Consider the following 13538-nt stretch of genomic DNA (forward strand, 5'->3'; position numbering starts at 1 on the left):
CCGCGTCGACGCGACTCGACCCGGGTTCGGGTGCGGGTGCGGCACCAGGTGCGGTCAAACCGATCCTGGGTGCGTTGACTGCACCCAGGTCATTTCGGTCCATTTTTTTGGATTTTTTTTAAAAGAAAAATTGCCCTACGAAATGGGCTGCGGAATTTAAAAAAAAAAATCTGCTGACAGTTGCTTGATGCTGCTCTTGTTTTATAAAGGGGCACTTGTGTCCGCAACATCCCACGAGCTTTGTTGGCATCCCAGATTCCCATGCTATTCCTGCCTCCAAACAATTAATTCGCACCGTTGGAAAACACACTGTTAACTTGGAAATGATGATCCATCTTCCTCAAAAATTAAAACCAAAATTCAAGAGCCTTTTGAAGTCTTTATCCTTCAAGGCTTCAACGATCCAGATCCTTCTTCGTCAAGGATTTTCTCTCTCCATAATAAATGATAATGATGGTGGTAGCCTTGGTGGCTATTAGTATTCACTTTTCTCCTGACGAGATGTCGTAGCCTTGTGTAGACCTCTCTTTTCCACATGTCAAATTCAATAAATTTCTTTTAGCTGTCATCTGTGTGCAACTGTATATAAAATGAAATTTGAAGAACCCTAGGCAGTGGCAGTGGAGCCGTAGGCCTCGTAAAGACTCTCTCCAACAAACCACATCAAACCTTTGCTAATATTTTTTTTCGTGAAGACTAGGGATCATGACAGTCAGCAGAACGCAGCAGGCTGGGTCGATAACTGGACCCCGACCCGCGCCGGGGGAACCTACGGTATATATATATATACACACACATTTTTGCCCCTGCCGCACCGGGTTTTTTTGGATGTGCCGAATCCCCGCACCTGCACCCGCACCCATGTGACATAGTTATAAACATATCTACAGATTTGGATTAAGCATTAAACACATGTAAATAAGAGTTTTAAAGGAATCCGATATATATATATATATATATATATATATATATATATATATATATATATAGAGAGAGAGAGAGAGAGAGAGAGAGAGAGAGAGAGAGAGAGAGAGAGAGAGAGAGAGAGAGAGAGAGAGAACTGAACATATTAAGCCTCATTTCTCGTTTTGCCCCATTCTGCCTCATAGTTTTGAAGTGTCTTATGATAGATCTGAACCGTTAGTTGTGTTTAGCATGCTCGATTTAGTGAGAATCGACTCTTGGATCATGATTTTTTGATGAAAAAATATGTTTTTATGAGCAAAAAAAACTGATACCTTTTGAACAACCTGTTATAATAGTAAGTCCTAAAAACTTCCCTTTTTATTGATTGCATTGAAAGAAAAAGAAAATAAAGAAGCAATTTCCAGTCACAGCCATTCAATACTTAATTGGAACCATTAACTATTGAACGAATGTGAATTTACGAATGGTTCTTTGGATCTCCAACTGCCTTACCTTAATGTCATAAGATGTCATAAGAAGAAAATAAATCAAATTGATACATGACGAATCAGTCTCAATCCTTTTCAATTCCAATTAATTATAATAACAACAACTATGTGTATGTAAAGTAAACCCCAAACAGGAAGATAGCTTACACACCCTTATAGTGAATCATGATCCATTTGGAATAGAAATTCGATCCATTTGGAATAGAAATTCATGATATAGCATGAACGAAATATATATCCAAGTGGAACTGCGATATATATATATATATATATATATATATATATATATATATATATATATATATATATATATATATATATATAGAGAGAGAGAGAGAGAGAGAGAGAGAGAGAGAGAGAGAGAGAGAGAGAACTGAACATATTAAGCCTCATTTCTCGTTTTGCCCCATTCTGCCTCATAGTTTTGAAGTGTCTTATGATAGATCTGAACCGTTAGATGTGTTTAGCATGCTCGATTTAGTGAGAATCGACTCTTGGATCATGATTTTTTGATGAAAAAATATGTTTTTATGAGCAAAAAAAACTGATACCTTCATACTTCATAGCCATTGATTTTGATTCTTGAATCACCAGAAAAACCTGTATTCATGTCAGATTCCGGTGATTCAAAAGCCGGTTCCCACTAAACAAAACCTATATATCACATCTATGGTGTTGAATGTGAGAAAAAACACCAAAAAACTGTGATTTTGAGCTGGGAACAAGAAAGTGGGCAGAAGAATACGTATTACGGGGAGAGAGAGATTGAGAGACGAGGGGAGAGAGAGAGAGATTGAAGGAGAGAATGAGAGAGAGAATACATACCGGACTTCGGTGGTAGCTCGACATCATCGCCGACATCAGGATCGGGAGAAGGGTCGCAGCGTTGGGGTCTGGAGGATTAGGGCAAATTTTTTTGCCCTAATCCTCTTCTCAGCCCATTTCATTGGGCTTTTTTTTTAAAGTCTAAAATCTGGACATTTGTGACCTTGGGTGCATTGACCACACCCAGGGTCGGGTTGACCGCACTGGGTGCCACACCCGCACGTGCACTCGTGTCGCGTCGAATTCCTGTGACATAGGTGACTATGGATATTACATGTCTGCCAGATATTTCTGACACTGGTGCTTTTGTATTTGGTTCTAGTGTTTACAATGGTTTTATTTGAGTGAGCTAAGGTATGAGTCTTGGCAGTATTATCATCTACTAGTCCACTTATGCTTTTCCTCAGGTTTTGGATTAGTTAATTTTATTTAGCAGCTGTTTTTCAGTTTGTAATTTTTTAGAAATTAGAATTTGGGCTATCTGCTCTTCATGCTGCCGCTTCCTTATAGTGATTCTCATGAATGTTGAATATGATTAGAGGTGCAAAGGAATGCGAATGGCTAATTTCATGTAACTTGTGATTTGTTGCAACAGGGGCTATCAGCAGGTTTACTGAGGCAAGCTACTTATACAACAGCACGCCTTGGAACTTTCAGGTAAATGACTTGGCTTATTGTGATGTTTTTGATATAAAATAAAAGACTGTTTTTTTAGCATGTAAATAATAGGACTTGTAGCATTTTGGCTGTGATCCTTAGATGCAATACCTGTGAGACATTTGACAACTTGAAGCAACTAGGTCAAATCAAACCATTCAAAATTTTGCTACTTATCAGTGTCATTGATATCGGTAATATTTTGAAAATATCGCAGTAATATCAGCAAAATATTACGATATTTGCAAAATATCACCAAATATGAAAATATCACGATTTTCCACAATGTTTTTGAAAAATTTCCTTATTTTATATATTTTAAGCCATTTTTTGTATCTTTTGTATTTTAAGTACTTTCCAAACTTATTTCCTTATATTTTTGAAAGGGAAATTGATGCAAAACCTATTATTTTATTATCTTATTTTTTTGTAATTTATAAATTTTAAAACTTCTGAGATTTTCAGGAGGAAAACCAGTTTTTGAAAATCTCTATGAGAAAAACCCTCGCCAAAATATTTTTCTTTACAAACTCTTTCAAAGTGACACAAAAGTTTTTGCTATGTGTAGATGTCCTTTCCAATTTTGTATAAAAAGTTTCTTATAATACCACATCATCTTGTTTAATGTGGATCCAGCTTGAACATATCCATATTTGATCCATTTTTAACCATAGTTATGTTTTAAATCACTCCCTAACAACAATTTGAATGATTGAAGTCCTATGTCTACGCGACTAGATGTAAACCCAAACGCTATGTCACATAGGTGCGGGTATGGCGATGCGCCACATTAAAAAACCTTGGGTGCGGGGAGGGTGTATATACAACAACAACAACAACAACTACGCCTTCATCCCAAAACAATTGGGGTCAGCGATATGAACCAAAAAAGAAATTCATTTTGGGTCTTCCACATGAATCCTTTTCCTCCAATCATTTCTATCCAACGCCATGTCCTCGGTGAGGTTCAAAGCATTCATATCCTTTCCTATCATCTCCATCCAAGTCTTCCTAGGCCTACCCCGACCTCTTTTAACTAATATATTTTCCCATTTCTCCAACCTTCTAACTGGAGCATCATTAGGCCTTCGCCGAATATGTCCAAACCACCGTAAACGATTCTCTCGCATCTTATTTTCAATGGGTGCAACACCTACCTTCTTACGTATCTCTTCGTTCCGAATCTTATCTTTTATTGTATTTCCACACATCCATCTAAGCATCCGCATCTCAGCTACACTCATTTTTTGAATATGATGTCTCTTGGCAGCCCAACATTCCGTACCATATAGTAAAGCGGGTCTAATAGTCGTCCTATAAAACTTTCCCTTCAACCGCAATGGCATTCTACGATCGCACAGCACTCCAGTAGCACTTTTCCATTTCATCCACCCAACCTTTATCCTATGATTTACATCTCCATCAATTTCTCCATACTTTTGAATGATGGATCTCAAATATTTGAAATAATCATTCACCGGTATATCTTGCTCACCAAGCTTCACTACACTCCCATCCCTACTTCGTTGCTTACTAAACCGACATTCCATATATTCAGTCTTACTCTTACTCAACTTAAAACCTCTAGCTTCCAATGTCTGTCTCCATAATTCTAACTTAGCATTAACCCCAGCTCTAGACTCATCAATCAAAACAATATCATCAGCAAACAACATACACCACGGTACATTTTCTTGAATTGATCTCGTAAGCTCATCCATCACTATCGCAAATAGGAAAGGGCTTAAAGCAGATCCTTGATGTAACCCAACCGTTATCGGGAAATTGGTTGTCACCCCTCCACAAGTGCGGACATTGGTTACTACTCCTTCATACATATCTTTAATTATACTAATGTACTTGAGAGAAACACCTTTCTTCATCATTGTCCACCAGAGAACGTCCCTAGGTACTCTATCGTATGCCTTCTCTAAATCAATAAAAACCATATGCAAATCTTTGTTCCTCTCTCTATATCTTTCAATAAGTTGTCTAAGAAGATGTATAGCTTCCATAGTTGATCTTCCAGGCATAAAACCAAATTGATTCTCCGATATCATGACAACCTTCCTCAACCTAGACTCAATCACCCTCTCCCAAAGTTTCATAGTATGACTCATGAGTTTTATACCACGATAGTTTGTGCAATCTTGTATATCACCCTTATTCTTATATAAAGGCACCAAAGTACTCTTCCTCCACTCATTAGGCATCTTATTTGTTCGCCAAATCAAGTTAAAAAGATTTGTCAACCATTCTAAACCTTTCTCTCCCAAGCATTTCCAAGCCTCGATAGGTATACCATCTGGGCCAACTGCCCTTCTTGATTTCATTTTCTTCAAAGCCTCTGCAATTTCTTTCTTTTGAATCTTGCGCATGAAGTCACGATTTATCTCATGAAAAGGAATGGAGAAGTCTCCAAGATCTTGAGCATGACTATCATTAAATAGCTTATCAAAATAATCTTTCCATCTATCCTTAATCTCCTCATCTTTGACTAAAACCCTTTGCGTTTCATCTTTGATACATCTAACCATACCCAAATCCTTCGATTTCCTATCTCTCATCTTTGCAAGCCTATAAATATCCTTCTCGTCTTCTTTGGTATCCAACTTGTCATAAACCTCCTTATATACCTTAGCCCTCGCGTTTCGAACAACTTTTTTAGCTTCCTTCTTTGCTATCATATACTTCTCCAAATTCTCATTATCACGACTCTTACTTAGATTTCTATAACACTCTCTTTTAACCTTAATAGCTAATTTGACATCCTCGTTCCACCATGATGTATCCTTACCTAGTGGTGCACCGCCTTTAGACTCACCCAATACCTCCTTAGCTACTTTTCTCATACCACCCGCTATCTTATTCCATATTGATTCTGAATCCTCCTCGAGACACCAATCAACTTCCTTAACTACCTGCTCTACAAACATTCCTTGTTTAGCTCCTTTCAGTGCCCACCACTTAATTCTAGGATCTATCCTATGTCTATCCCTTTTGCGGCATTGTCTAATTCTAAGATCTAAAATTAAGACTCTATGTTGTGTAGCTACACTTTCTCCTGGTATAACCTTACAATCGATGCAACAACCCCTATCTCTCTTTCTAAGTAGGAAAAAATCTATCTGACTCGTATTAACCCCACTTTTAAATGTTACTAGGTGAGCCTCCCTCTTCCTAAACCAAGTGTTTGCTAAGATCATATCATAGGACAAACAAAAATCTAAAATCCTTTCTCCACTTTCATTTCTTTCTCCTATACCATAACCTCCATGGATATTCTCAAATCCATCCCTACTAATGCCTACATGTCCATTAAGGTCACCGCCGATGAAAAGCTTTTCTCCATAGGATGTCTCTTGTACTACTCCATCTAAATCTTCCCAAAATTGATGCTTAATGGAATCATCTAAACCTACTTGAGGTGCATAAACACTAATAATATCCGTACCTAATACTAATTTAATAAGTAAAATTCTATCACCCTTCCTACGAACCTCAACTACATTATCTATAAACTGACGACTCATAACAATCCCTACTCCATTCCTATTCCTATTTATTCCTGTATACCAAATCTTATATCCCCAAGGTTCTATCACTTTAGCTTTCTCACCTACCCATTTGGTCTCTTGAAGACATAAAATATCAATCTTTCTCCTACACATAACATCTACTAACTCTACCAACTTACCAGTTAAAGACCCTATGTTCCAAGTGGCTAACCTAATTTTATGGTCTTGGACTAACTTCTTTACCCCCACCCGTCCAACAAAGTGAGGGAACCCTTGCCTATTTGACACCACACCCGGGCGCCGGTGTGACGCGTCGCTTCTGGGCGACGACCTAGCAACCCTTGCACATTTATCACTGCCTCCGGGCCTAGAGAGTACAGCGCGTCGCTCAGTAGGGAACGCCCCAACGAAATTCTCATATTGGTTCATTTTCATAAGATATGACAAAGTTTTTATGCTGGCTGTCACAGGCCTACCGCAACCCTCCTCCTTTATCCGGGCTTGGGACCGGCAGTGTATAACTACACAGGCGGAGTTGGGGAGGGTGTATATATATATATATATATATATATATAATTTTTAACAGTTTTAAGTTAACACTATGTGTATGTGTGCATTTATGTATTTATATATATAATATAGATAAAAATGGACTTGATTAAGGTTAACTGAATCTACTTTTGGATAGAAATGGACCTCAGTGTGGTGGACTTCACCTAATACATAGGATGCTGTGTCCAAGTGTCGCACCCACCTGGGTGCGACGCGGGTGTGGTGCCCTGTTAGAAGAGTCCGTGTGACATAGCCCAAACGTAATGAACATAGGCAGATCTATGATGAAAGTTATTGACCTGAATCCAACCGAATTCGTGTTGAATTAGGTTTGGTTTTGATTTCAAACCCAATTTAGAATTGACATACTACCACGTTTAGGTGTTCTAAAAGTGCTTGGATCCATTTGAAGATATATTAAATACCCATATATAAAAGAAAACAAAATATTCATCCAAATATTGTTTGGTTTAAAAAAATTAAAGTGAAGTGAGGTGGAAGGTACACATGAAAATGGATTAGTTTCATGCTGTCCTATCAAAATTTAAAACCTTTCTCTTAGATGCAAAAAAGAAAAAAACCTTAGGATTAGATCACATAAATGAGGTCACATTCTGGTAAAAAGAAATCGACAAAAATATTCTTTTAAGTATCAAAGAGATGCAGTTTGTAAAATCATTTGGAGTTGAACTATTCAAAGTTTTTATTTTTTCTGTTTAAATTGTTTCTTACCCTGGTAATGTGATCTGTCTATAAGGACTGGCCATCTTCTAGTAAACATAATTGTCTGGAAAACCTGGTTGTACTTTTTTTTCATATTTATATTATTTTTTTCGGAAAAACCCAAATGGAAATTTAGTTAAAACATAATTATTCATTTTGTGTATATATAATGGAGATCTGTTGGAGTCAACAGCTTCTTCTTGTTTATCTATAATTGTTATATGCTTGTTTCTGCAGGGGGGAAACAGTCATTAATATGGTTATATTGATCCAACGAATGTTTTTTTTCTATTTTATTGCTTACTGCCATCTGATGCAATAGGGTTGGTAACAAATGCAAGTTGACAATTTGCTGACTGGAACTTTGGAAGCTAAAGTCTCTCTGATGCAGCCTTCAAAGGGCTGTGAAAAGAGCAGTGAAGACACGCTTGTCGATGCGCACTCGAGTTCCCGCGTAACCTTGATGAAGGCTGGGCAGGCACGACTGTGTATAGTCGGATGCTGAACAGGCTTAAAAGCAATAAATCTCACCCAAATGGTGAGTTGAAACTGATTTTATTAAATACTCAATGTCTCTGGCAGATTGCTGATAAACAAGTTGAATAAAGAATGTAAACAACGAACTGTAATGGAAAAAGAACGAATGAAAGGAAAAGGAAAACAAGGCTGCTGAGAAAAGAAATAATAAACTGTAGTGATTCTCCAAAGACTGCCTCACGCAGCCCTAAGTCGTGCTTTTTAAAGATGGTCACTGGATCCGGGTCCGGACCTGGACCCGAGAAGGCTTCTATTCGGGACTGGATCGGTGCTGAGACGGGTCTTCCCTTTTCTGGAGTAGGTGCGCGTTATCTTCCTGCATCGAGTCAACTCACCTGGGGTCGGACCCTGCTGCTGGGTCCGATCGTCCATTCCAACTGGTGGGTCGGGTCCCCTGGCCGTGCCAGGGTCACATGGTACTGGTACTGGTATCGCCTGCCCTGCATCATTCTCCCCTGGTTGGGAAGAAGTCGGCTCCGACGACTTGTTGTCTCCACAGTAAGTATATAGATCAGACACATTGAAAATCAGGGAAATGTTCCAATCCGGGAGGCAGTTCTATTAGGTAGGCATTCGAACCTAAACGTCGTAGGACCTGGAAGGGACCATATTTCTTAGGACTCGGTTTATTATAAGTGCCTACGGGAAAACGCTCAGGACGCAGGTAGACCCAAACAAGCTGACCGACTTGAAACTGAATGTCGCGACGACCTTGGTCAACGAAGGCTTTGTACGCTTCGTAACTCTCAATGAGTTTGGCCCGGACTTGCCTATGTATATCACACATGTATTCAACAGCATCAAAGGCGTCTGGGGCGGGGTCAGGGAGACTGGACATTGGAGCTAGATCGACGACATGAGTGGGCGACCGACCATAAACCACTTGAAAAGGAGACTTGCCTGTGGACCTATTGATGAAACTATTATACGCAAACTCGGCTTGAGGCAAGACTATATCCCAGGTTTTAACATTTTCCCCTACTAGGCTCCTTAACAAGTTTCCTAAGGTGCGGTTCACAACTTCGGTTTGGCCATCGGTTTGGGGGTGGTACGCACTACTGAACTGAAGCTTGGTCTTCAATAAAGCCCATAACGATTTCCAAAAGTGGCTCATAAAGCGCGTGTCACGATCAGAAGTGATTGTGTGGGGGTAGACCATGGAAGCGAGCGACGTCCTTGAAATAATAGGACGCTACTAAAGAGGCATCGGTGGTTCGCTTACACGGGACAAAAATAGCCATTTTGGAGAACCGATCAACAACGACTAAAATTGAATCAAAACGACGTGGCGTTCTGGGGAGGCCTACGATAAAATCCATGGATACGTGCTCCCACGGCTGTTTAGGAATGGGTAACGGAGTATACAGACCACTGTTCTGACGATGACCTTTGGACCCTTGGACACTTGACACACATGACACCCTTGGATGAACTTGACAACATCTTTGCGCATTTTAGGCCAAAAGTATCGTTCATCTAACAGAGCGAACGTCTTATCATGCCCGAAATGCCCTGCTAACCCTCTTTCATGTAATTCAGAAATCAACTGAGGCCTAAGGGAGAAATCAGGCACACATAATTTGTTCCCATGGAAGAGGTAACCATTATGAATACTAAAACGGGGGTCGAGGGTGCGATCTGAAGAGATGCACCCCTCCCAGACTTGTTGAAAATCCGGGTCCGTGGGATATAATTCTTTGCACTGTTCGAACCCAACGACCTGCACTGACATAGTCATCAGGAGGTTGTTCTTCCTGCTAAGAGCGTCAGCCACCTTGTTGAGGGTACCAGATTGATGGCGAATTGAAAATGTGTACTCTTGCAAGAAGCTGACCCACTTAGCATGACAAGCACTCAACTTCTTTTGACTATTCAGATACTTCAATGCCTCATGGTCCGTATACAAGACAAATTTCTTATAAATGAGATAATGTCTCCAATAACGAAGGGCTTGTACAACGACATAAAACTCAACATCATATGTGGAATACTGACACCTGGCATGCGTCAGCTTCTCACTAAAGAAGGCAACAGGTCTGCGATTCTGACTTAAGACTGCGCCAATTCCCACCTTGGAGGCATCGCACTCAACCTCGAAGACTGCACTAAAATCAGGAAGGGCTAAGACAGGGGCACTGGTCATTTTCTCTTTGATGATAGAAAAGGCTTTTTCCGCAGCAGGCGTCCACTGAAAACTAGTACCCTTGAGACACTCCGTGATGGGGGCCATGAGGGTGCTGAAGTTTCTCACGAAACGTCGGTAAAAAGTGGCTAATCCGTGAAAACTACGGATCTCTCCAATAGTCTTTGGGACAGGCCAATCGACAATCGCACGAACTTTCGCGGGGTCTGCCTTAACTCCATCAGATGACACAATAAAGCCTAGGAAAACGACACTGTACGTCATGAACTCACACTTCTTCGCATTGACATACAATTTTTCTCTCCTTAAAATTTCTAAGACCTGACGCAGGTGACTCAAATGGTCAGACAAAGATGAACTATAAATCAAAATATCATCGAAATATACCACGACAAACTTCCCTATACAAGGGCGTAGCACTTGTGTCATCATATTTATGAAAGTACTTGGGGCATTGGATAACCCAAATGGCATGACTAACCACTCATACAACCCATCACGTGTCTTGAATGCCGTCTTCCACTCATCCCCCTCTCGGATACGAATCTGGTGATACCCACTTTTTAAATCGATTTTGGAGAAAATGGAAGCACCAGCCAACATATCAAACATATCATCCAAACGAGGGATGGGAAAACGGTATTTGACAGTTATGCGGTTTTGGCTCGACTATCCACACACATGCTCATGAACCCATCTTTCTTAGGGGTGAGCAAGGCGGGTACCGCGCAAGGGCTCACACTTTCACGAATAAAGCCCTTTTGCAGTAACTCCTGGACCTGCCTTAACAACTCGGCATGCTCGGAGGGGTTCATACGATACGCGGGGAGATTGGGGAGACTCGACCCTGGCACAAAATCAATAGCATGCTGCACGACATGCATGGAAGGAAGACCATCTGGAAGGTCATCTGGCATAATGTCGCTAAACTCTTCAATAAGGGGTTTGATGTCCGTAGGAACTGGTAACGATGTATTCACTGAGGGTTTAGCTACCACAGCATAACAATAACCATCCTCCTGACATTGGTTCAAGAAAGACCGGTAGGATAGTCCGGCCAGTCGGGGAACTCGCTCAGGCTTATCTACTGTGGGAAACCCCGTCTCCTTGATAGGGAGAAGGATTGTCTTATGACCTTTAAAGATGAACGAGTACGTGTTCCTACGACCATCATGAATGGTTTTGCGATCAAACTGCCAAGGACGTCCCAACAGGATGTGACACACACTCATAAGGGCTACATCACACCACACCTCGTCGTGGTAGTGCTCCCCCATGGAGAATCGGACTAAACAACGCTGGGTGATGGGAACCTCGTTTCCTTTCTTGAACCACGTCACCTTGTAGGGGTGAGACAGTTTCTCGGTTCTCAGATTCAAGGTAGACACAACACTCTCGGACACCATGTTATCAAAAACACCGGTGTCGATAATAACATCACATGCGTGACCCTCACAGTTGCATCGGGTTCTAAAGATGTTGTTCCGTAGCCATTCGGCAGGGGTCGACTCACGAGGTGCGGTCAAGACATGACGGATGGATAATAGATTGTCGACATTGCCGTCGAACTCTACGACTTCCCTCTCATCCTCACCCTCGACCAAGGACTCAGTCTCACTCTCGGATGCTGACTCCATAATACCTTCGACGAGATGGGTGTTTTTGCCCACAGTGGGGCACCTAGATGCGACATGCCCTAGCTCCTGACACCTAAAACATCGGATGGTAGACTCACTAGGTTTGGTTTTAGACCGGGTATTGAATGCGGGTCCGGACGGATCAGGTTTACTAAATTCTGCTCTAGGGGTAAACTTTGAGTCATCCTTCCTAGGGGAGCTCGCTCCCCTGGTTGGAAAACTCGACTTGGGTCGACTGGACTGTTCACTACGGGAGGTCCTATATTCCTGCTTCCGTTTCAACTTTTCCTCGACGTTCATGGCATAACTGCTGGCCTGATCTAATGTCTCAACCGTGATACAACTAAAGTCGTCAGAAATAACAGGACGGAGACCAGAGATGTACCTCGTGACCTGTTGGCGGGCAGTTTCCTCGATCTGCACCCGTAGAGAAAGACGATAGAACTCGGCAGTGTACTCTGCCACCGTACGAGTGCCCTGACGCAAGGTTAGATACTCCTTGTAGGCTCTCTCAGCGTGATCCGAAGGCACGAATTTTGATTGCATCAGTCTTTGCATCTCCTCCCACGACTGTACACGCCCTAGCCCCTGCCGCTCCCTCGATCGCTGTAGCTCCACCCACCATGTCTGTGCTAACCCTCTCAACCGATTAGACGCTAAAGAGACACGACAGTACTCTGCTACGGTGTGTCAAAGAAAAACTGCACGGCATAGGACCAGTCGAAGAACTGCTCTGCGTCGAACCGTCCTGCAAACTCCGGAAGGTCAAGTTTCACTCCATAAGTGGAGGGATGCTCCACTGCTCTCTGTTGTCGAGCCTCCACCATTCCTACAGGATACTCGCTCCAGAACGCGTCGTCGTCCCACGCTGCTTCATCGTCCTCTATGCGGTACTGCTCGCCTGGATGCTGGGGCTGACGGACTCCACCGAGGGGTGGTTGACGCTCAGGTCGCGCCGCTCCCTGCTGAAATTGTCGCGGCCGGGTTTGCCCTAAGTGGGTAGGAAAAGGATAGTAAGGGTTTGGGTTAGGATAAGGGTGTAGGGTCGGGCGAGGTACTGGGTTTTGGATCAGGAAGGGGTTATTGGGTTGGTTAGAGTTCGGGTATCTAGTTGGGTTGGGGTAGGACTGGGATGGTTCGCCCGACTGGATATGGATCGGGCCTAATCCTAAACTACTCGTCGGACCCAGATTTGGGTAGGTCGGATTGGGGATCGAGTTGTGGGGATAAAAGGTTTTGTTCGAACTCGATCCATGGTCCATATGAGTATGGGTCTGGTTTTGACCCGGCTCAAGATCAAGCTGGAGTTCCGTCCGGGTCCGATACAAGTTCGGGTCGGTATGGGATCCATTTTGGGGTTCAAACATCACGGGTTGGATCGGATTCAGAGCGAACTGCGAACCAAACCCAATTGGGTAGGCTGGGTATGGGGCTGCCAGACCCGGACCCGCTCCTGAGAACCCAAAGGGTGGTCCTCGGTAATCGGGTCCGGACCCGAATAAAATAATCTCCTGACCGGTCCCTGAGGGTT

At 42.2% G+C, this 13538-nt stretch overlaps 1 protein-coding gene across 2 annotated transcripts in view; it reads left to right on the forward strand.

Annotated features, from left to right (window-relative positions):
• Positions 1 to 13538, forward strand: part of LOC149820316 (mitochondrial dicarboxylate/tricarboxylate transporter DTC-like) — a 35143-nt gene that overhangs the window by 2779 nt on the left and 18826 nt on the right. For both annotated transcript variants that reach the window (XM_089983790.1, XM_089983791.1), the window contains exon 3: positions 2836 to 2897. In XM_089983790.1, the coding sequence (XP_089839916.1) occupies positions 2836 to 2897 (62 nt within the window). The remainder of the gene's footprint in view (positions 1 to 2835; positions 2898 to 13538) is intronic.

This window comes from Nuphar pumila, chromosome 12 (assembly GCF_984573655.1).
Source record: "Nuphar pumila chromosome 12, dmNupPumi1.hap1.1, whole genome shotgun sequence".
Taxonomy (NCBI): Eukaryota; Viridiplantae; Streptophyta; class Magnoliopsida; order Nymphaeales; family Nymphaeaceae; genus Nuphar; species Nuphar pumila.